We start from the raw sequence: 24,300 nt of genomic DNA on the forward strand, positions 1-24,300 counted from the left end.
CTCCCATCAGAGAAGGGGGCAAGGTGGAGGCCCATCAGGGCCCTCACTGTGGCCACGAGAGAGCCAAGCCCTGTCACGGTGGGGCTTTAAAACTGGTGAATGATTTCCACAGGCGCATTAGAAAGAGAACTATGGCAGTGGCCAGGTAAGTAAAAAGGCATTTGTCCTCCTCCCCTCCTTGCCCCACACTCCACCACCAGCGCACACAGCAGGTGCTGGCCTTGGGGAGGGCATATCTGTGAGACAAGCAAGACCCTCCTCCAGGACCGAGAGATAGGTCCCTGCTTACGCCCTCAGGAGGAGAATGGAAAGGATAAGATTTCAACTAAGACTGAGGCTTGAGAGTGAACTGACCTTTCACATTCTTCGTTTTCCAAATAAATAAAACGGGTTAGACTTTAACAACTAAAAGTAACTAGAAAGTAATAAATTCTTCCCAAGAATTCACTAAAGAGCAAGTCAGGGAGAATTAGGAGAGCATCACGGAAGCCATACTTGGAAAGAAACAAAACCATTCTGTGTTTACATCCCAGTGAATTGAGATTGGTCAGTTACCTGGTCACTACAGGCTCAGGCAGGGTGAGGTGCAGATGCCACTCACTCCCCCCACCCAACCTGCAAGGATACACCTGGTCATGAGAATGCAGAGGTCCTACTGGCCGCGTCCCTCTGTTCAGCACACCACACACGTCTCTAACCCTTTCAATGACTCCGCGGGTAGTTGCTATGACCCACACTGTGTAGAAGAAGAAACAGAGTTCTGAGTGGTCAGGTGACAGCAGCCCCGCTGCAATGTGGCCCTCTCTCTGTGCCTGTGCCCTGACCTGCCGGTGACTGTCCTCAGAGCCCCTCACAAGGCACCCCCCCTGCCCCTGCAGCTCCTCTGGCTGTTTCCTCCCCTGGGGGACCCTCTGCCTGCCTCCCAGGTGGACTTCTCTGTCCTCCAAGAATGTCTCTTTCCACGGCTCCCCAATCTTTCTGCTTTTAAATCCCCAGTAACCCAAGACCCTGAACCCAGAATGTTAGACAGGATTACCAGTCAAGCAGAGGAATCCCTTCTCTGGGCGCTCCTGAACCAAAAAAGAAAAACAGGCTGGAGCACAGCTCCAGGGAGGAAGTGGGCGGGGTGGGGGGGGTGGTCCGCTGGAGAGGATGTTGACCCCCAAGGGTCAGACCAGACCGAGGAGGGGCCCTCTGGGAAGAGGGAAGTGAGAACGGAGACTGCCTGGAAGGGATTGTTCATGCTTTCAAGCCGGGCCAAGCGGGATGAGTAACGCCAGAGGCTGGTGGCCTGAGGCTCCCTCACACCTCACTGGGTTTTGGGGTGGAGAGGCTGGCCACCCCGCAGGGGTCGAGCCCAGAAAACACCTGGGGACACCCGAGAACTCACCTCCTGAACCTTTCTCCTGAACCTTTCTCCCGAAAGGCATGAGCGGCCCTGGTGAGGCCTGGTACTGGCCGCCAGGGGTCAGGGGTCGGGTGATGCTTCTGTTAGGGCATGAGTGGAGCTTGCCTCTGGTTTTGAATTTGAAGGTCCTTGGGCAGCTGTCTCTCTCCCTAGGGGCGTGCCTCTTGGGGTCTCCAGAGCAGCCTTTTTGGAGACACTGGGGAGAACCCAGGGTTCCATGTCCCTGTGTGCTCTCCTCCCTCCTGGGCAACTCTGCAGAAGCCACCAGCTTCTGTACCTGCAGTCAGGCCTCAGGGCAGCAGGGCCCATCTTAACACAGGGCATCGTCCCCGTGCCTGTCGGACAGTCAGGGAGCCTGGTCAGGGTTGCTCAATATTAGGAATGAGAGGGTCTCCCTGGAGGCCAAGTGTGGGAAGTCAGGCCATCCGGGCTGAGCAGAACCCTAACCAAAGCCTGAGGCTTTGGCTCAGGAATCAATATTGAGCTGGTTGGAAGGGAAAAAAAAAAATGGTTTTGTTAATAATGATTTTTCAAGTTTAGCACCTTAGTGATCAAGAACAATTATTTCAAACAGGAAATTCTTAGAAGCAGGGTATTGCTAATCACACTTATCTGTAAACCCCACCGCTGATTACAAAGGTGACAAGGGCCCTGGGCTTGCTTAGCTGCTGCTGTCAGCACCACATCTACCAGCAACAGTCCCAACTCTAGATCTCATGCCCCTGAGTTAAAAACATCCATCTCCTGGTTTCCAGAGAGGTGTGGAAAACTTCCTTTATCACCAAGAGTTTCTGCTACTTCTTCCTCCCTGTGATCCAGTATGAGTGGATTTTCCTGTTTCACCATCGCTCCATTTTGCATTTCAATGGCCAGCTCCTGGCCTTCTGTTCTAACTTCCCTCCTCATATCCTGGATGACTTGATTAAATCCGCTCCCCCTGGCAAGAGGTTCTTGAAATCTGCACGGAGAGAATTACAGTACCCCCCCACCTCCTCTACTGCCCCTGCGGGGCTCCAGGGACCACACGGGGTCCACGTCCCCTGGCTGCACCCTTCACCTCCCCCACCCCCAGCAGCCCCACCCCAGCCCCACCTGGCTCACTATCAGCACCCTGACCCAGGTCATCACGGAAGTCCCCTCTGATGCATTCTCTTAGCATTCTGGCTTCTCCCTTGGGTTTTTTTTTCCCCCCTTTAAAAAAAAATTTCTTTCCTTTTTTTCTGCCTCCAGCCTAACAGCTCTCTCCATACCCAACTTCCCTCCATACCCAACTTCATTAAACTCTTGAGCTGAAATCTGACCAACACTCCCTGACCCTCTTGTACCTTCTAAATCTTCAGAGGGACTATCCATAAGCCAGTGATTATCAAAGCAAGCTGCACAGTGCGATCTATGCTTTAGAAAGAAGACCTCCCCCTAGGAGATTCTGATCAAATCACTTTGGCCTGTCGTCAGAATGTTTCAAATTTTAAAATCTCTTGAGGTGATTCTAAAACCCCAACTTCAAAAGCCTCCTCCATTGTACTTAAAAACAAAACAAAACAAAACAAAAAAAACAAAAGCCTCCTCCAGTCCCACTTCTCAGATGCTAATCTGGAGCTCTGAGCACATTGCCCTGAAGAGGGAAGGCAGTCTGCGAAACTGTCTCCTCTGGGCCTTCGTAGTACACGGAGTACACCTGGAGCTGAGAGACTTCACCCTGATTTTACGAAGAAAATAAGAGTAACCTCCCCTAGTTTCCTCACCCTCTCACTGTCCTCCCAGCCTCAGCTCAGAAATTCCTTCCCCACTTGGCTCTGTCCTCCTTCAAGGCCTCAGGTGAGCAACAGTGCTTCCCTGGGGCGTCCCCATCCAGAGGAAGTGCTCAGAACAGAAAGAAAGAAATAGCCCTCAGTCATGTCTGACTCTTGCTCAATTGTAACTCTGCAAGCCCACCAGGCTCCTCTGTCCATGGAATTCTCCAGGCAAGAATACTAGAGTGGGTTGCCATTCCCTTCTCCAGGGGATCTTCCTGACCCAGGGATTGAACCAGGGTCTCCTGCATTGCAGGTAGATTCTTTAACTGTCTGAGCCACCAGGGAAGTCCAGGTCAGCTATTATTATTTTTAATCCAGGCCCCTTCACACAGAATCCATCACTCTGCTTTCTGTCAGAACAATTCTTTACTGCCCTGACCACCATTAACCATTGTTTGTCTACATGCCTTTCCTGCATGTAAAAAAACCTCAAGTTCCTTGAGAACACAGAATGTGCCTTTGTTTATCTTTGGAAACAATACAGTGCCTCGCATTTAATAGATGCTCAATAAACATTTGATGAAATAAATATACAAACAGCTGACTTCTTGGGAAGTTCTGATATCAATATTTTCATCTATTTAACAGCCACAATCACAATCACCTCAAGAGATTTTTAAAATTTGAAACACCCTGATGGTGTGTATGTGCGCGAGCTGAGTTACTTAAGTCATGTCTGACTCCGTGTGACCCTATGGACTGTAGCCGGCAGGGCTCCTCTGTCCATGGGTAGGCCAAAGCCATTTGGTCAAAATCTCTTAGAAGGAGATTGAGCCTCCTCAATCTACCCTCAAAGGGTAGATCACACTGTGCAGCTTGCTTTGATAATCACTCAGAAGATTTAGAAGGTACTAAATTCTCAGATGTTGTGCTACCAGAAATACCTGGCTGTAATCTAGTATGAAACAAGCCGTCAATTTAAAAAATTGTCACAACCTCAAACGTGAGAGTTATATTTTATTCAGTGGGAATTTTTAGGCCAAATCATTTGGTCAGAATCTCTTAGAGGGAGATCTTCTTTCTGAAAGACTGAATGTACTGTGCAGCTTGCTTTGATAATTACTGGCTTATGGAAGGTTGAGAGACTCAAAAGATTTAGAAGGCTCTGAATTCTCCGATGTTATACTACCGTCTATGGGGTCGCACAGAGTCGGACACGACTGAAGTGACTTAGCAGCAGCAGCAGCATACTACCGGAAATGCCTGGATATAACCTAGGAAAAAACAAGCAAATACAAAAGAGATTCGTGAAGTGTTAAACAATAGCTAATTCGGGGTGAGACCAATGGAAATGCCCATTGGGTGTGGGCGTGCCACCAACAGCAGAGCTGCACCAGGGCCACGAAGAGGGGACCTGACCAACTTGAGCTGCTCATTGACAGGACTTTGGATGAAAGCGAGATCACCATAGCAAGGTGGAAAGGAGGGCTGGGAGGGTGGGGGAGCAGGGAAGGGAAGGGCACACATGGCAAGTGGGCAAAAATGACCCAGAACTGTCCAGTGGCTCTTCTGAAATGACTCTGTGTTTGTTCCTGAACACGGCATGTGTTAGGTCATGAATGGTCCCTAAGAAGTCAGTGCGGCTAAGGGATCTAGGGTCTGACACTGCAAGAGTGGGGTGTCAGCCTCGTCTGGGAATTTGTTGGAAATGTAGCATCTGGGCCCTATTCAGTCAGAATTTGCATTGTATTAAGCAATAGGCAGACACACTCTGATAGTGAAGGACAGGGAAGCCTAGCGTGCTGCAGTCCATGGGGTCACGAAGAGTTGGACAGGACTCCGCGACTGAACCAGACACAATCTGAGTCTGAGAAGCACTGTTTTAACTCAGGATTGGACACAGAAATGCTGCCCTGGCCTGGAACTCAGCATTGCTAACCACCTCTCAGGCGGGGTAAACGCTGCTGCCCTGGGACCCCCACACCTGACAGCTGGAGGAATTTGTCATTAAATCTACAGCCTGCTTGCTCCCTGGGCATCTGTTAGGAATCCCTGTCTTTTAAATAAGAACACCAACACTGAGGCTTTTAAACTGTACACGCACACCTGAAGAGTTCTGAAGTCTGGCCCTCCTTCCTCCCAGGAGCCTGGATTTGCCAGCTCAGTATTGTCACCTGGAATGCAGGTTCTGTGGTGGCCCAGTCTACCTCTGCAGCAATGGCTTCACCCCTGCTCCACCCAAGGATCCCGAGGCTGAGAAGAGCAGCAACTAGCTGAGGGTCCTTCCTGGTATCCCTTACAGGTCAGACACAGAGCCCAGCAGCTACTTTGGTCTGGAGTTCTGTGCTGAGCTCCCTCCCATCCAGCCGATTCCAGGAAAGCCTGGACTTTTTCTACCACAGGAGACGGGGTCTCCACCCCCTCCTTGGGGCAGCATCCATGCCCCCCTGTCCTCTAGGTCTGTAGGTAGGTCTGGCCAAGGAGGAGCAGTCTCAGAAAGTCAGGAGAGTGACAGGAGTTTCTTCCAGGGTCTATTTTCTGGCCCCATCCTGGTGGGCTCTGACTGACACAGCTTCACTCCTCGTCCCCTAGCCAGAGGTCCTGCCTGGCTAGCGGGATCCCTAAGCCTACCACTACCTTGGGCTCCGGTAAGGCCTCTCCCTCTTCCACACACCAGTGATGGGTGACGCTCTGAGCCACTGCCAGGCTTAGGAAGCCAATGGTCCCTCCGAAGAGCCCCCTATATAAACACTCTCTTTGCCCCTTACTCTTCCTTCTTTCACCATTTTAATTAAGACCCTGACTGACACAGACACAACTTATTAAATAATTTTGCCAAAGAATATAAAATCTCCACATGCAGATACTTTTTGAAAGCTTTATTTACAAATTTACAGGTGTCCATAATCAAGAAGTCTAGAAACAGTGGCTTGAAATGCAAAAGATACACAATGTTAAAAGTTTAAAACCAACTGGGGTAAGAGAGCTTTCCAGGGGGAAAAAAGCGCTTTCTACCGCGGTTCATTCATTTTTCACTGGAGCCGCGGACACTTTGCATCGCCTTCTCTGAGATGGTAACAGTGTTAAACGTTGTTCTTATTATAACCTTCATTCGGGGACAAACAGCAAAGTTTCATAGGCCGGCGGTTGTAATTCAGCCGACCTCCGAGGACAGAGCTCCGGGTGTAAGCCAGCATCGTGACGGCGAGCAGGCAGGTGGGGGACGTCGCGGTCCCCTGACGGCGCCTCCGCGAACGAGTGAGGGGTGAGTTCCGTGCGCTGGGGGGCTCCAGGCCCAGCCGGGGATGCAGGGACCCGACGGCCCACAGTGTCTGGGCATCGGCAGGTGAAGAAGGTCGGGTCTGGCTCCACGCGGTCCCGGGGGAGGGGGGTCTCTTTGGCCGTGGGCAGAGGGGATCCGTAGAGCGGGGGGCGCGCCCAGGCCCTGGCAGGAGCGGGGGGAGTCGGTCCGGTTGTCCCGTGGGTTCAGCAAAGCCCCAGCGCAGCGCCACCTCCTCCAGGAAGCCCACCGCACCGCCCGCACCGCCTCCCTGGAGACCGAGTCGCTCCCAGATCGGATCTCGCAGCGCCGGCCTGAGTCCCACTGGAGAGAGGCCCGCAGAGGGGTGCCCCACATCTTCCCCATGAGAGTGAAAACGGCGCGGAGCTTAGTATGAGCCATCTGTCAGACCAGAACTCGGTCCGCCGAGGGGTACTCCGGCCGATTTCACCCACCGCGACCTAAAGAGTCACTAGGGTGGCCGCTCAGTCCTGAGTTACTAGGGTCCTAGAAGTGTCCATGAAGCCCCACTCCCCCGCAGCCCGACCCCGGCCCCAGTGAGGCAGACCGATGGGGAACGGTGACCAGGACCGAGGACCGCCGGCGGGGTTTTCTACCCAAAGCCGGGCTGCCAGCATCCTCGAGACCCAGACCGAGACCGAAGAGGACACGCACAGTCCCAGCCTCTTCCTCTCAGGCGAAAGGCGCTCCCCCAGGGGTCCCCTACTGCTTAAATGCAGGGCCTCTCCGTTCATGTGCACAGACTGTCTTTGCATGAGTGGGAGACAGTCTTAGGACTGTAATTGTGCATGAAAGGATTAGTATACAAACTTACGTGGGACTGGAGATGGGAAAAGTGGGTCTGACCCCAGGGGAGAGTGGGGAAGACCACCAACCAGGTAAACAGAGGTTCAGCCTGTAGGAATATAGGAATGCCAGATCTCACACACACACACACATAGGTGTGTATGTATTTATATATTGCATATGTATTTATATTTCATATATTATATATGCATCTATATATGTTTATATTTTTTATGTATATAATTATTTATATATTATATATGTATTTATGTACCATATATGTTCAAACCACTTAGTCTTAAGGGAGATCAACCCTGAATACTCGTTGTAAGGACTGATGCTGAGGCTGAAAACTCCAGTATTTTGGTCATCTGATGCGAACAGCTGACTCACTGGAAAAGTTTCCTGCTGGAAAAGATTGAAGCCAGGAGAAGAGAGCATCAGAAGATGACATGGCTGGATGGCATCACCGATGTAATGGACATGAACTTGGGCAAACTTCGGGAGATGGTAAGAGACATAGAGGCCTGGTGTTCTGCAGTCCATGGGGTTTCAAAGAGTCAGACACGACTAGATGACTGAACAGCAACAAAGGATATATTATATATGGATTTATATATATGCTCATATTATATATGTATCTATAAATATATATATATGTATTTAACTGAAAAGGCAAGCTGCAGAATAATAGGGAGAATACATCCCATTTGTGAGGGCAGGAAGACGGGAGAATCCTACAGGACAGGTAGAGGCCACTAGTTTCTCCCTTGATGTTCTGCTTATATGACTATCGAAAAAATAGGAAAAGTTATAAGTGTTAATGAAGCTATTTATGCAGAACACAAATGATTTTGCATTGGTAAGATGAAAATAAAGCCTGGTCATTTTTTTTCCTTAAAAAAAAAAAAGCGCTAACTCTCCCCCAAGTCGGAAAGACCGAAAGTAAAAGGAGCTTGAACTCCTCACAAGCAGAGGCCATGGCGCCCGGCTTTCTAACACCAACTTCAGCATCAAAAAAACAGAGCTCAAGATGAGCAGCCTATATCACTCGAAATTTTAAAGCTCCGCACGTTTTCCGAAAGGTGCCCTTAATTCATTTCCAGCTTTATTAATGACCAGCCGTTTTGTCTGCCGTAAATCTCTCAATTTCTACCTGAGAAATAAAGAAGGAATCAGTCTTTTTTAAAAAACTTTAAAAAAAAAAAAAAAAAAGCACTCGAGTTTTCTTTTTCACAGAAACTTGCCTGATTAGAGGATACCTTTAGAACCATTCCGAAGACCGCAAAAATATATTTTTACCATTTACCCCTAGAGATGGTGAAGTTTGTCTTGAACCTGATTTCATCTCCTGCTCCCAAGACGATTCTGCACCTGCCTGATCACCGCTTTCCTGCTGGTAAAGCTCCAGGTAGGAGCGAGTTCTCAGGGGTAAACGCATGCACACTTCCCCAAGCCAGCGTCCCCTCCACCCCACCGCATCCAGCCCTGCAGACGCCCCCACCCCTTTCTCCCTCCTGAGTTCTCCGGGAGGGAGTCCAGCGCAGCACCGCGTCCTGCCGGCCCGGGTGGCCTACGGGCCCCCGGCGCTGCTCCTCGAAGGCGCAAGGTGGAGACTCGCCCTCAGTCGGCTCGCGGTCCCGGCCTGCGCCCCGCCGCTCGCTGCCGCCTTGTCCTCAGGTTCACATCCCCAGGGGGCCCAGCCCGGCGGTGCCGGCGCGCCGTGCGCTCCGGGGCTGGCTCGGAGGTCACTGGCGTACCCCGCCTTCGGGCTGCTCTCGGCCATCCAGCTCGGCCCCGCGCCTCGCAACCCCTCGCGGGACACGCCGCCTTGCCCGGCCGGAGGGAAGGGGTGGGGAACAGGAGGGGGAGATGCCCGCGCCCCCGGCCCGGCCCCGGCCCCAGTTCCAGCCCAAGGCTCAGTCGGCGACCCCGCTGGCTCAGGGACGCTGCGGGCGCCTCCCGGCCCTGGGGTTATTCCTGCACAGACCTCCTGACCCTTCGAGAGCCCTGCTCCCGGCGCTGGCCGCACCCGAGCGGCCGAGAACCCGGGCCCGAGCACCGCGAACACGGCCACCCGCTCCCTACGGCGCGGCGTACAGTCTGGGTTTATCTTCTCGTCCGGCAGAAAGTCACAGGCCGAGACCCCAGTCCCCTCCCCTCCTCGGGGGAGAGTCAGACCCGGATGTCCCGTTGGGACCTCTGAGGTCCCCGCGCGGCAGACCCCCTCCTGAAAGATTCGTACAAGGCCGATTCGCTCCGGGCCGCGCACACCGGCTCCGACCAGCCCTCCCGAGGGCGCAGAGCCACCGGAGCGAGCGAAACGCCTCGAAGCGAGAGTACGGCGTTGCGGTCTTTCCGTCCGGGTCACCAGGGGGCTGTACTCTCCTCGACCCTCACCAAACCTAAGAGCTTTTACCTTCTAGGTTGAGTCACTTCGGAGTCTGGTTGAAATGCCCTCTGAATTAGGAGCAGCCAGAGCGCGGTTCCGCGCAAGCGGAGCGCGGCGCCCTGGGCTTCCAATGCCTTCTGCGCCCGGAGACGACCGCGCGGGAGGGACTCTCCGCCGCCTCCTGGGACTTGGGCCCGCGCGTGGCGGAGGGTGGGGGTGGGCGTGGAAACTGACTGTCGAGTGCAGGCTTCGCCCCTGAACATGATTTTCATTTTCTTTGTGCAAAACTTCAGCGACACTACCCTAACCTAACCCTAACCCTAACCCTAACCCTAACCCTACTCCTTCCTACTGGGAGGAAGAAGGGACTGGATCTAAAATCACAAGCACGGTGGGAAGCAGTCCCGACGGTCTGGGATTGATTGAAACGATGTGAACACAGATGCCTTTGCTTATAACACATGCATCACCATCACTATCCCGTCTGCTCCCTCCCCTCACCTCAGACACAGAAAATTTATCCCAAAACATCCCCTTTCGCCGGACAGAGGAGAGCCGCAGGGGAAAATAGGGGGCACTGACATTCTTACTTCGCAGAGAGGAGAGAGGACTTCCAGCTTTTGGAATGAAACAAGCAACCACAATAACAACAACAACATGGAGGGAGGTGTTTACCCAGAAACAAAGATAATCAATAGAACAAATGGAAATAAGGCTGTTCGGTGAATGGAGGCCCGGGACGACCAGCTTGGAAGTCAGTGTCTAACACTGATGGACTGGAACTAGCCTCTCGGGCACATTAATAAATTAATCGTCAGAGGAACAGTTACTAATGTAGGTAAAGACCCATAGGACCAAAAGGGGAGACAGGGGAACTGACTAGTTTTTGGATGCCTTAATTTTTCTGAAAGCTGACATGAAATAATGGTTGTCAGGCAAGAATCATTTCTTATAACCAATACATAAAGTAAAAAAGATGAATTAAATAGGAAAAAATTTTAAATCATATTTAATGAATTTAAAAAGCTATACACTTTCCATACCCACAACCTCTTTAATGAAATTGCAAACTTGAATTTTTATTTTATTTCTCCCTTCTGTAATCTCCCATTTCAGTTTAATATTTCTGGTATGTGTGTCTGTGTGCATCTACAATCTGAAGTCTTTTTTTCAGACACCCAAACAGATTTGTTAAAATAAGCAGAATCCAGACCTATGTACTGGAGAAGGAAATGGCAACCTGCTCCAGTATTCTTGCCTGGAAAATCCCACGGAGAGAGAGGCCTGGAGGGCTACAGTCCCTGGAATTGCAAGAGTCAGACATATGTATTCCTGTGGCTGATTCATGCTGATGTATGGTAGAAACCAACATAATATTGTAATTATCCTCCAATTAAAAATAAAAATTTAAAAAGAATATATTTAGTAGAAAACGTGCACATACAAAAATTAGCAGAACCCAATACATAGGGAACAACTCTAAAACTGTCCCTTTGTTTCATGGTTGGGTCAGAGTTTTCTTGTCTTCACCGCACCAAATACTACCCTTGAAGAAATAACTTCCAAGGACTTTGGTGGTTCAGAATCCCTTCTATGTAGTTCCAACATAACTTAAACCTGCTGGAGTTGCTTGGAATTCCTGGAAGCCAGACTTTTTTCTTCATGCACTTTCTTTCTTCATTTCACTCTATTTACTCATCCTCAAGAATTTCAACTCTTTTATGCCCTTAAAAAAATAAATGGCTTGGCCATGTAGTTCAGGACTTGAGAAACTACGACTGGTGGGGGAAAGTGCTGACTAAAAGGTGAATACTAGCAGTCTTGACACTGAGCAGTGTGTCCCGGTGAACTGTCCCTTTTATAAAGACCTTGAGATTTTCATACAAAATGAGAGTTGATATGAATTGAGGCATTCTATGTGAAGTTCTTCTTCAAATGACAATCATTTCCATTTTAAAACCAGAGAGGCTGAGCTGCCCAAAGCTCAGACTGAAACACACAATCTGGATTCCCAGCTCACACAGGCAAGCTTACGAGGCTGGGAAATTCTCAATCCACCAGACAAAGCACCAGGGGAGGGGAGTTACTGCTGTTTCTCTTTCCCAATGGAATAACGAAATCAAATCCCTCGAGTCTACTGGGAAAGATGGAGACACGTGGAATCAAAAGGTTGAGAAGGGGAGAGAGAAGAGGAAGCGATTCCTGTGGTGCAGAAACAATCCTTTAAACACCATCTAATTCGTCCCTACAACAAGCCAGTAAGGGAGACAGATAGGGCTTATATTGTCCTCCCTAGTTTTTTACAGATGAGCAGAGACCAGGAAAGGTTAGTGCCTTTACCAAACTTACAAAGCTACGATGCTAAGCCAGAGAGGACTTCTGACTCAAAGCCTAAGAGTTTTCTCCTTTCCAAACACTTCCGCTTATTCAGCCATTCTCTGCTCTGCTACAAAAGCTTATGCTTTGTGTTGCTAGGTTTGCAGTCCTGACACGTATTCAGCAGAAAGGAGTTCTAGCCACTGGCGACTGTCTCAAATAGAAGAGAGGCCAAACAGGAACTCCCCATTCCTTCAGGAATGTCCAATGGAAAACTGAGGGAGGTACCAAGTACAAGCCAGTCACTCAGTCCATTTCTAAGCACTTAGAAGGTGCCTGGTTAGGAGACACAAAGTGAATGCATGGTCGTTGTGCCCCAGTGCTCCTTGAAACCCCCCAGGAATCAGACAAACCAGAATACTGCTAACCATTCTTTTCCTTGCCTTACAAGAGATCAAGTATGTGAGAGGGCGCTGACCATGACCCTGGAGGAATCTGGGTCCACCGCACGGCTGCTGCAGCATGTTGATCCTCATCTGAATCACCACACAGAGTGGAATTTCACAAACCATCCTTCTGAGCAATATCAGTTTGGAGATTTATGGATTTGACTCTGACAAAGTGTTTAAGACTTTGGCTCAAGTGGAAAGAAGACCCTCGAAGCTAATTGTCTTCAGTAAGAATACGATGAAAAGTTTTTTCTTTTATTTAATCAAACTGTTTGGGCCTAAGCTGCAGAGAATGTTTAAAGAACGTTATTACTATTGTAGCAACAACTTATTTAATGCTTGCTGTCAGTGCTAAGAAATTTTATATTTTGCTAAGTACTGTTTTATGATATAAATACTATTTTGAACCACACTGAGAATTTTTAATATCCAGAATTTTGAATAAAGCTGGGAGAACTGCCAGTGGTGAGGGTTTGGTGTTCATGTGAGGCGCATGGTGCAAATTGACTTACAGGAAGCTGCCTAATGATTCAGTAGAAAGCATAGAGCTTCCTCGCTGGAGGGAAGGTTGAGGAAGGTGTTACAGTGAAAAAAATTAAGGGGATGCAGCTGATCCCAGATCAGGGAACCTCAAGGAATGTTCTGTGAGTCTCAGGTTGATCATGTTGAAGAAGGAGCAAGACATGCCTCATCCTGTTCCAGACAAGGATGAACAGGGACACTAAAACCACTTTTTCTCAGATGAATACTCAGGATTCAGAAGGAAGCACCTTGTAAGCAGGAAGAATAAATCAATGCTGAAATAATAAATGTGAAATCTCTCTCCCCAAGCCAGTGCTGTCAAAAATAATCAAAGGAGAATAGGAGGAGGAAGGCAGTGTTGAACATCTATTTTGTGACCAAGGCAGTTCTGAGTATTAAAAACAAAATGGGTACTTCCCTCATGATCCAATGGTTAAGAATCTGCCTTATAATGCAGGGGAGGCAAGTTAGATCCCTGAGTGGGGAAATAAGATCCCACATGCAATGGAGCGAAGGCTCCCTGCAATGAAAGATCCCACATGATGTGTGCCCAACGCAGGGGGGAAAAAAAGTAACAAGAAAACAAAACAAAACAAAATTAATAAAAAAATAAAAACAAAATGAAATGGGACACTTAAGAAAGTTAGACCACAATGATATATTTTGGTTTGTAGCACCTATTCCATTTTCTCTTAAATTCTTTTGTTTATATGTGCTTTTCTTGACATCAGCAGAAATTTATATAAAAATCTGAAGTCTTCTGCAGTATAATTCAGATTAAAGGTACAATCATCTTCTGACATAAGAACAGTAAGTGAAAGAAATAGCTTCATTGGGATATTGTCTCACAGTTGCTTGTATAAGGAGCTTACACATTTATTTGTAATTTATCAGGCCTGCCCTTGCAGCTTTAATACAGATGAAGGCAGTGTCTCAGTGGAAAGAAAAAATATTCTCTTCTTTTCTGAGTCCCTCAAAGGTGTGTAGACTCTGCTGGCTTCCAGTCTGGGTACCTCAGCCCATGAAATGGTTGGATTCCTACCTCCTGACATAATTCTAAAATACTTCCAAGGTAAAGACAAGGCAAGGAGCAGGGGAAGCAGTGAGTCCTTTATGTATTTGTTCCCAAATAAAACCATTAAAATTGAGACAAATTTAATATTTGAAAAAAGTCATGAGATATATATATATATATATATATATATATATATATATATTACCATGTGTAAAACATAACTAGTGGGAAGCCGATGTAAAGCACAGGGAACTCAGCTCGGTGCTCTGTGATGACCTAGAGGGGTGGGATGGGGGAGTGGCAGGGAGTCTTAAGAGGGAGGCGATATATGCATACACATAGTTGATTCACTTCATTGTACAGCAGAAATTAGCACAACATTATAAAGCAATTATACTCCAATTAAAAAAAAAAACAACAGTCATGAGCTGGTCCTTACAGTCACTTCATCTGAGTCTGTTTAAGGAAAGAGGACTCTAAACATGTGGTGACACCAAAGACCTCTAACCCGAGTCAAGTTCCACATTCTGCCCTTCACTTTAAAATTGCATTGGTGTCTTTGACAGGACCCAAAACTCTTTTCCTGATTTTTCCATGAGGACCCATATTCTTACACGTCAAAATAAGAAAGGGTCATTTAAGGAAAAAACACTGCTGGATAATCTGTTGCTAAGTACCCAAGCTCCCCAATACTTCATAGTTTACAACCACCATCTTTTTTCTTTCTTTCTTTTGTAATCTCTCCTACCTGTGAATTAATCAAGCTCATTCTGACATTGTTCTTCTACCTCTCTTGCATTCCAGTTGGCAGGATGGTGGCCAGAGATGGGAGTCAACCGCGCAGCCTCTCCTCTCCACACAGCCTCTGCACGTGGTCTCACCACCTTGATAACCAGGTTTCCTACACAGTCACTCAGGAGCACAAGAATGACTGCCAAGCCTTGGCCGAGGGCTGGCACAGCCTTGCCTGGGCTGCATTCTATTGGGTTAGAGTAGCAAATCAAACCCAGATTACAGGTGGGAGGGGTTGATACAAGGATGTAAGCACCCAAGGTAGGGAGCAAAGCTACCGCCCACAACACCGCACAAAAAGACCCACATCTTCACCGGGGTAGAGCATCGCATTTTGCTTTGAGAGATGTACTGCTCTCCTGCTTCTTGATTCAAAACTCAGTAATAGGAGAGAGTTATTGAGATGTCCCTGTTTTCTCAAATAAAGGGAAACTACCTTTTTGGTTCAGTGCTTGGGCCCTATGCTTCCCAACGAACCTTGATCATCAGGGGTTCTAAATCTGAGGTTTTCACATTCCTACAACCTCTGGAGGAGTTATGAGAAGTCGTGCCTAAAACTATGTCTAAAATATTCCACATGTGCGTGTGTGCCTGCATCCGGGGAGGCCATTCCTCGCTTTCGTAGACTATAATCTTAGACGAATGCAAATAAGCATGACCCAGGGTGCCTGGAGCTCAGGACAGCAATTCCTATTTCTAACTCCTGACCAACTTCTAAAGTATCTCAGAAGTACAGATGGGGGTGGGGTGGGGAATACGTAGATCATTTAGGTATTTTTCAAAGTAAAACAAAAAGCAGTCACTAGCTGGCACCTGAGGTCACTCCCTCTAAGTCCACTTGAGGACAGACAAGGAATAGGCAAGAGCTTCTGCCCGTAAGAGTTATTGTGAGAACTAATTTCCTTCCATTTGGAGTTAAAGGCATTGGAAATGCTGAACCGTTTTAGTTCTTATTTTCCCTCTCATTATTTGACCTTTCCCTGGTGAGTAGTTAAGAATGTGACTTCATGGACTTTGGGTTCTTTGAAACATTTTCATTTCTCCTTTCCCTATTTATTTATTTATTTTTGGCCATATGGCAACAGCATGCAGAATTCTCCTACCAGGGATGGTACCTGTGCCCCCTGCAGTGGGAGCAGAATCTTAACCACTGGACCACCAGGGAAGGCCACATCTTAATTTTTTTGAGAGGCAGCAGCAAAGGGTACAACTGACTCTCCTTGTGCCCTAAAAATGCCTGGTGGGATCTGAACTGGTGACCCGGCCTTGACCCTCAACAAGCGAGGTACCTCTGCTCACTTTATCCACCAGGAATGCAGGAAACAGAACCTGTCTGGGGTCAGAGGAAGAAAGAATAGTGTAGGGTACTGCTGCTGCTAAGTCACTTCAGTCGTGTCCGACTCCGTGCGACCCCATAGACAGCAGCCCACCAGGCTCCACCGTCCCTGGGATTCTCCAGGCAAGAACACTGGAGTGGGTTGCCATTTCCTTCTCTAATGCATGAAAGTGAAAAGTGAAAGTCAAGTCGCTCAGTCGTGTCCGACTCTCAGCGACCCCATGGACTGCAGCCTACCACGCTCCTCCGTCCATGGGGTTTTCCAGGCAAGAGTACTGGAGTGGGGTGCCATTGCCTTCTCCGATAGTGTAGGGTACTAGAGGCAAATAAAGTGGATTGGACGATAGCTAGAACACTGAAGTGAAGGTTTTGCACATCATATGTTTAAGGTAAACTGTTATGCCTAACAAAATAGACTTATTTTCCTCACTGAAATTCCTATCTTGAACACTCCTAACATCCAGGAACTCTTTATATTAAAAAAAAAAAAAAAAAGACATGCCCTATTTCTCCAGAGAATCCAGCCGACCATCTCAGTTCAGACAACCCTCAAGATAAATGCTTTAAGCTGCCTTCCTACTCCTTCCTTTTCTCTATAGCATTTATCAGTATACAGAATGGTAGCTTCTCACAACCAGAATGCAAGTTCTCCCAGTGCCCAAGGATATACTGTGCACAAAGGAAAAACAAATGTGAACAAATACGTTGTCAGAACTTGCAACACCATGTACACAGCAAGTAAGGGATCTGTGCCTCCACGTGTCACTTGCAAAACGGGGAGAATTGCACCTAAACTCCCAGGCTTCATCAGGCTCAAAATCAGTGCAAGACAGCATTGACGAAACACCTGGTACAGGAAATGCCCATTGTAAATCATCTGTATCCATCCATTTATGTCCCATCTAAGTGTGATGGGAAGGGCCACAAACACAAACAGAGAAAGGCTGATCAGCTTCACAACCTGTGACTCAGTTTCTTCCCTGACAGGGCAGGACAGTGATGCCCCAGGACTGCAGCTGTGGTTGCATTTGCAAAGCATGCTGCATACATATCCTCCTTGGATCCCTCCCAAGCTAAGAACTGCAGGTTATCAGGAACTGCAGCAGGCCCCATATGCAACTTATAGCAAAATATCCCACTGAAATGATAGGTGCTAAGTTTCACTAACAGTTGAGGTCACAATGCACATTTTATTTTGATTAGTTCCTATGACTCTTTCCAATTATTTTTAACCCAGCAACACTGGTTTCCAAGGTGTAGACCTGTGATGACTGGCGATTTCGGTATTGAGAGGGAGTTTTAACGACTCATGGTGAAATGCAGAAAAGAAAAAATATATCCAAAAGCCTCTTATGCAGGTCTCAAGATTCAACCAAAGTTACCTGGATATTCTTCTGAGTTTGAAAGTGATATACCAAAACTGAAAATATTTAGAGAATTATGATTAACCTTTACTATGTAGAGACTAGGGTCACCTGAAATGCATAAGTTAGGCTCATTCTGTGAGTTTCCTTTCCCCTAGCAAAACCAACTAGGGATGCCCAAATGTTTATTTGAGGGCTTCCCCTTCAAGTCATTCAGGTCTACTATTACAAGAGAATGAGAAATTCACTGTGACTATATGTTTAGTGTTATAGTTAAAGCATTTCTAATTCTATTAAATACTTAACAGGGATCTCAAAAACTTGCTTTTGTGACAGAGGAGCTAGCAGAGTGAGAAAAGTGGAATTCCAGATTTTATTTTATTTTTAAAGATTGAAAAAAAAAACACACCCGGGATAAAAATTTCGTTGATCAATAAAGCTTTGAGAAACGGAGCGAGTTGTTCCGGACCCACTGGTGAACTTGAACTTGGAAATGGGGTTTTGACAAGGGCCACTGTGGGAAACAAGGGTCTGAACCAATCTTCAGACGTCACCTCCCCCCCGTTTTACTCCCCACCCCACCCCCAAGTGTTCAAGTGGCAGACAAAATAAATTACCATAAATTATACGCCAAGGCAACTTAAAAACAACACAATGCGACGCGAGGCTGTGTCCCTCAATCCTTGGGGAGGTGTGTAACACTGTGCGCGCTTCTGGCCGCAGGCCCGGCGGGCTGGGACGGCTCACACGTCGGGATAGTTGCAGTAATACACCGCGGAGCTGGCGTCGGACACCACCGAGGACAGGGCCCCGTGGCCGTCGGGCAGGGTCACGCCGGCGTCGTGTCCCGGGTAGGAGAGCCCCATCTCCGGCTTGCACACGAAGTGCAGGTACTGTTCGAACTCTGTGCGCTCCACCTCCCCGAGTAGCTCGGCCGGGGCGCCCGGTTCTGCGCTGTCCCGGCAGTGCAGCGCCTCTGGCGGGGGCGACGGCTGCCCGGGGCCGTGCGGGGGCGGCTGCGGCGGCATCTGGAAGCCGCGTCCCCCGCCCCCTGCCGCCGCCGCCTGTGAGCCCACGGGGCCGTAGTACATGTGCAGGGCGCTGGGGGGCGCGAGGAGGCCCGGCATCGCGGGGCCCGCAGGCTCCGGGCCCAGCCGCGGGTGCAAGGGCCCCGCGCCGGGCGGCTCCGGGGGCCCAGCGTAGTCCGCGGCCGGGGCGTAGCTGTAGGGCCCAGGGGCCGGACAGTCCGCTGGCAGCGGCGCGGCGAAGAAGGCCGGGTCGGGTTCCACGCCGTCCAGCGGGGACGTGTCGGGCGTGGGCAGAGGGTAGCCGTCGAGCTGGGGCGCGCCCAGGCCCGGGCAGTCGCGGTAGTGGCCGCCCAGGTGCGGGGGCAGCAGCGGCGGGCCCGCGGGGAAGCCCTGCTCCGGGAAGGGCAGGCCCAGGCCGTCCATGGCCACGCGGCCGCCCTCGGGGCCCAGCGCGGCCGCCGGCGGCTCGGCCAGGCCATGCAGGAAGCCGCCCTCCACCCGCTTCAGCCGCTTCACCTGCTTGCGCCGCCGCGGCCGGTACTTGTAGTTGGGATGGTCCTGCATGTGCTGGACGCGCAGCCGCTCGGCCTCCTCCACGAACGGCCGCTTCTCCGCCAGCGTCAGCGCCTTCCACGACTTGCCTGCGGGGCGCGGGATGGACCGGGCCGCGGGTTTAGCGTCTGCGCCCCCGCTCCCAGGCCCTACCGCCCCCCTGCGACCTCGGCTGGTGCCACTCCCGGGGCGGGGGAAGGGATTAAGGGAAAGGTTGAAGGTTGGGGCTGTGGAGGCCGAGGTCAGGCTGGGCACCGGGGGAAGACGCGAGATCTCGGGGCCCTCCAAGACATTCCCCCCATCCCCCCGCCGCCTTTCTGTCGCTCTTGGAAGCGGCTTCCCGCTCACCACCCGCGCTCGTTCGAGGAACTGGCCAGGAGTCGGGGGAACGGGCGACCCAACCAGACCCGCGCCAGGGTGCCCTCGCCGCCGTTCGGATGCGCGGGAAGCCGCCTCCCCGGAGCCCCGGCCGACGGTGAACCCGGGGGCCGAGGCCCAAAGCCGCTTGGAGAGTAGGAGATAGGACAGCGGGAAGGAACAGGGTCCCCAGGGAAGGACGTGGGGGCCGCGCACCCGCAGCCTCGGGCGCAAGGTCCGCACCGTCTGACCCTCAAGGTTCTCCGGGCCTGGGCCCCGGCGCGGACTCACCCAGCATCTTGCTCAACTCGGCGTTGTGCAGATCTGGGTTCTGCTGCGCCAGGCGCTTGCGCTCGTCCTTCGCCCACACCATGAAGGCGTTCATCGGCCGCCGGATGCGAGACTCGCCCTTCGCTCGACCCGCCGGCCCGGCCGGCGCACCGCCGCTCGCCGCCGCCTCGCCCTTCATCTTCATGTCCCCGAGGGGACTCAGCGACTCGGCCCAGGGACAGGGGCCCAGGCCGGCCATCACGGCGGGCAGCGCGCTCCGGGGCTGGCTCTGCTCGTCACTGGCGTACCCCGCATCCGGGCTGCTCATGGCGCTCCAGCCCGGCCCTGCGCCCCGCAACTCTCCGCCGGACACGCCGCCTCCCCCTGCCGGGGGGAGGGGGTGGGGAGCGAGAGAGGAGATGCCCGGCGGGCCGCTCGCGTCCCCCGACCGGACCCCGCCGCCCGCGTTCCTTGCAGATCGATCGCAGTCCCTGGCGCTGCCCGCGCCCCCTCCAGCCCAGTGCCACTGCGGGCGCCCCCCGGCCGCCGGGCCTTTTCTGCACAGACCCGGCCAATGGAGCGGCGGGGGCGGGCCGGCCGGCGACGTTAGGCCCACGCCCAGCCCGCCGCCCAGGTCCCAAGTTTCAGCTCAACCCCACGCCCGCCCTTCCCCCCTCCCCGGCCCCGCGCCCAGGGCGACACCTGCCCCTGAGAGAACGGGCTAGAGCCGGGCTTTGGCGCCGCGTCGGCTCCCACTGTCCAAGGGGGACCCCTGGTCAACTTTCTAGGGTGCTGATCGCCCTGCTGCCTAGAAGTACTTGGCCACCGCAGTCCGGATCGAAGCAGGAAGCACCCACTCAACCTGGAGCTGAGGAGCTTTCAGCGGTGGGGGTCTCGCCTTCTTCCCAGAGTCCCACGGACATCGTCTCCGAACTGGAAAATACTTTCTCTCCCCAAGGACTCGACGTACCTGTATTATATTCAAAATTCTATGTCCGAGGTAAATTCTACTTTCGAAACAAGATTACAAATGTCATCCTGAAGAATTTTTTTTTTAAAGTTTTATCCAAAGAGACTAACCCACCCTTGAAAATATGTACAGGAAATGTTTAATAAACTTAACAAAATGTCCTCCTATGTGTTCAGGAAAAAAAGCAAGATTTAGTTTTGATTTCTTAAATGTGGTAAAGATAGCGATATTTATCTAAACGCCTGTCGAATGGAGAAAATAAAGCAACCTTTGAGGAACAAAATACCTGTACCCCTTGGGGTCAGTTTAAGGTATTGGGGGGTTCTGAAGTGTTTCTCAAGACTGGAATGAAAACTTTTAAGATTTAAACTTCTGTTTAAATTCGAGAGGCCTTTTTTGTGGGTTTGTAAACAAACCCTTCTGTCAAACTTACATACAGCACACCAAACATCAGCCAACAAGTTTATCCTTCTAACCCTGTGAGGTAGAGCCCATTCTATCTTACAGGAGAGGAAGCTGAGGCCCAGAGACGTTAAGGACCTTGCCCACTAGCACAGCACTGGGGAGTGGAATCACCTCCAGAAGTCTGCCCTCAGACTTGGCACTATTAACCACTAACCCAAGCTGTTGCATTTGTGTATTTATGTGTTGTGTTGTTTGCTAAAGCAGTGAACACAGCCGCTTCTGCATAAATAGACAACTTTTATCAATCTCCACAACAGATTTGCTTTGTTTACTGTGAAGAGACGATGAAAACTAGGGCTTACATCCGGGATCTGGGAGGTAAGGCCTGAAGCTTGCAGTGTGGCACTGCTTGACAAGTGGTCTATCAAGACTGCTTACTGGGGGCATTCATAAAAACAAAGAAACAGCCTTTGAAAGCAATTGGCCTTCAGTTTCTCTGAGTCTGCTATTTCTCCAAAGAACTTCTGCACACTTGTTTTAAGCCAACTTAATTCCTTGAGTATCTGTGACATAGGCTGCCCCCCACCCCCACCTTCAGTGGCCAAAAAGTGGTTGTAGTTCCTGGGTCTCTGAGATTCAGACAAGAAAAAAAGTTAATCTGCTTAAGGAAATAATGGAGAAGTGTTATTTTTAATAGATGGTTTTGAAACAACTGATAATCTTAAACACATTTAACTGATTATGCACTTTTCCTTTAAGAGCTTATTTTTCTGTAAGAGAAAAATATGGGCTTGAAAATTAAGCATGATTGCTTTGCAACTGGTTATCTAAGTAAGGAAACTATAGGAGTAGAGAGAATAAATTAATCCTGTAGGGCTTCGTTCCTTGATGTTTTCTTGGCGATCGTCTCTTTATTGCAAAGTTATAAATATTTTCCAAAGATCTCAAAGCAGGATTTTCTGTTAGGGCAAAAGTTTTGTGAACTAATAGGAGTTTTCTTAAAATATCGATTGAAAAACCAAACAAAGGGAGGAGGGAGGAGGGTTCAGGATGGGGAACACATGTATACCTGTGGTGGATTCATTTTGACATTTGGCAAAACTAATACAATTATGTAAAGTTTAAAAATAAAATAAAATTTAAAAAAAAAAGAAAAACCAAACAAAAATAATGCCTGTTCCAGACTACATTTATCTCTCTAGATGATTCTATTTGATGAATTCCATAAAAAAAATAACATAGGGTACAGGAAATGCAATCCAGGTGTAAGTTCAAAATATATATATGCACAGGTTTACCCTGTACATTTTATTCATCCTTAGGTGCCTCTTGGCCACCTCATTACAGGAAGAGGTGCCAAGAAGGTCAAGAAACTGATGGGGGTTTTTTATCTGCACTTATTCTTGGAGTTATTATCTGCACTTGTTCTTGGAGTCTAACTACTGCTTTTTTTTTTTTTAAGATATTGAAAAATTAGGTGAGAGCACAGGATGCATAGGATGGAGATGTAGCTTCAGATTTTGATGTCCCTCCACCCCCTACTTATTATAACACTCTCCCTAGGAGTTATAACGATTTACTTATATTTACAAGAGAGGAATTGTGGTGCCTTTCCAAGACGAGTCCCTCCAGCAGGCAGTTACCTGTGCTCATCCAGGCTTCTGATCCTGCTTTTATCATAGATTTGAGGGGAGCGTGTTGGGGTTGGGGGTGGCGGCGCCGCAGACGTCCACGAGGTGTGTGTGGACTCTTCTATTTCAGTCTCTTAACTAAACGCGGCGTTGGAAGTCGAGCTCTGGATGTTATCAGAGCCAGCCACAAATGCCACATGAAAAGCAGCAAACATCCGGAGTGGCTTCCTGCGAGCCTTGCTTTTCTCATCACGAGAGATTTACGCGGGGGGAGGGGGCCAGACAAATTGGCGAGGAGGAGCCCTGTCCACCCGCCCGCGTTGCCGGAGCGCGCGGGGACTGGGACCTCTGACTCCTGGCTGCTAATCCATGCCCAGTCCCCCAGGCTGGGCCCAAGGCTGGAAAGTCTGGGCAAGGACGCGACTAGCGCGGCGTGAAGCCCTGCCCGGTACCCCGCCGGGCCCGTGGCCGGCGGTCGCAGCGTTGAATCCGGGTAGGTGGTGAGCCGCGGTTCGAAGCCCTGCGTGACCAGGCACCGGCCGTGGGTTTCCTGCAGGCTTTTGTGTTTCGATGTTTGGGAAGCAGGAGCCGGACGAAGGACGCTTCGGCCTCCGGGGAAGGCCGTGGGCACCGGGACAGTCCCGCTAGGCTCGAGGGCGGAGGGAAAGAGGGGGCGCGCCGCGGGCACCAGGAACCGACAGACAATGGTATCCCCGGAACAAAGAACAACAATCAGGTCTTCGAGTTTATAAGTCGCGTGCCCGCGGCGGCCTCCGGGAGCCAAGCGGAAGGCGGCGCGCCGCACGGAGCGCGCCCGGGGCTCCGCACTGCCCAGGTAGGGCCGCGCGCCGGCTCTGCGTACCTCTCGCGTCTATTCCCGGTCCTCCGGCGGGTCCCCAGCGGGTCCGCGAAGCGCGGTTCAAAGTCGCGGGTGAGATGGGAGGGGTGGGGAAGAAGGAGGGCCCGGGAGATCACGGCCACCAGCTCCCACCCCGAGGCTCCCAAGGGTCAGAGCCCCGCTGCCTCTCACCTGGCGCCCTACCCTGCCGTTGGGGCGCCCGCCTCTCCCGCGGGGCCGAGAGGGCTTTGGGGACGCTCGCTCCGCACCAGGACAGGAGACGTGCGTTCTGCTCCCACGCCCTCCCCCACGCCCTCCGCCAGCATCCCGCCTGGTCCGCGGACCCCTCGAGGCCTCCACGAACCCCGCCCCAGCAGCCGGCGACTCCCCGACCGTCACCCAGTTCCCGCTCGGCCGCGCCCGGGGTTTGCACAGGAGAAGCAGGAAATGCGCTGTTCCCGGTCCGTTTCCCTGCTCAGAAACTGGTCCGCGGGGGGTGTTCCTTGTATTCCCCACTCCGCCTCCCGCCCCAGCTCGGGTCCTCGGGTGGGAGTGCTGACAGCTTCCCCTTAGTCCCCGGCTTGGAGAACCTCAGACACCGCAGGGAGACGGCATCAGGGGTGAAGGCAAGGCACCAGCTCATCCCCAGGGCGGATTACGGCCACACACTAGTCTGCTCACCACCCGCTTCATCTTTGGCCTCTCTGAGCTCTAACTGCAATCTCAGTAGCGGTTCCTGTGCGCCCACTTCTGCCGACTCCCCAGTCCCACCTTCCTCGCACCCAGCAAAGGTCCGGGCTTTCCTGGTGGAGCTGTGTCGTCAGCTGCGCAG

The 24,300-nt window shown here is 50.8% G+C and overlaps 1 protein-coding gene across 1 annotated transcript; it reads right to left on the reverse strand.

The window, feature by feature from the left end:
• Positions 1-17,223: 17,223 nt before the first annotated feature.
• SOX17 (SRY-box transcription factor 17) lies at positions 17,224-23,130 on the reverse strand. The gene is made up of 2 exons (XM_025265406.3): positions 19,646-23,130; positions 17,224-19,086 (listed from the first exon to the last, which is right to left on the reverse strand). Exons 1-2 carry the CDS (start codon positions 19,950-19,952, stop codon positions 18,161-18,163), a joined length of 1,233 nt encoding a protein of 410 aa, XP_025121191.1. The 5' UTR covers positions 19,953-23,130; the 3' UTR covers positions 17,224-18,160.
• Positions 23,131-24,300: the final 1,170 nt, after the last annotated feature.

Source organism: Bubalus bubalis, chromosome 15 (assembly GCF_019923935.1).
Source record: "Bubalus bubalis isolate 160015118507 breed Murrah chromosome 15, NDDB_SH_1, whole genome shotgun sequence".
NCBI lineage: Eukaryota > Metazoa > Chordata > Mammalia > Artiodactyla > Bovidae > Bubalus > Bubalus bubalis.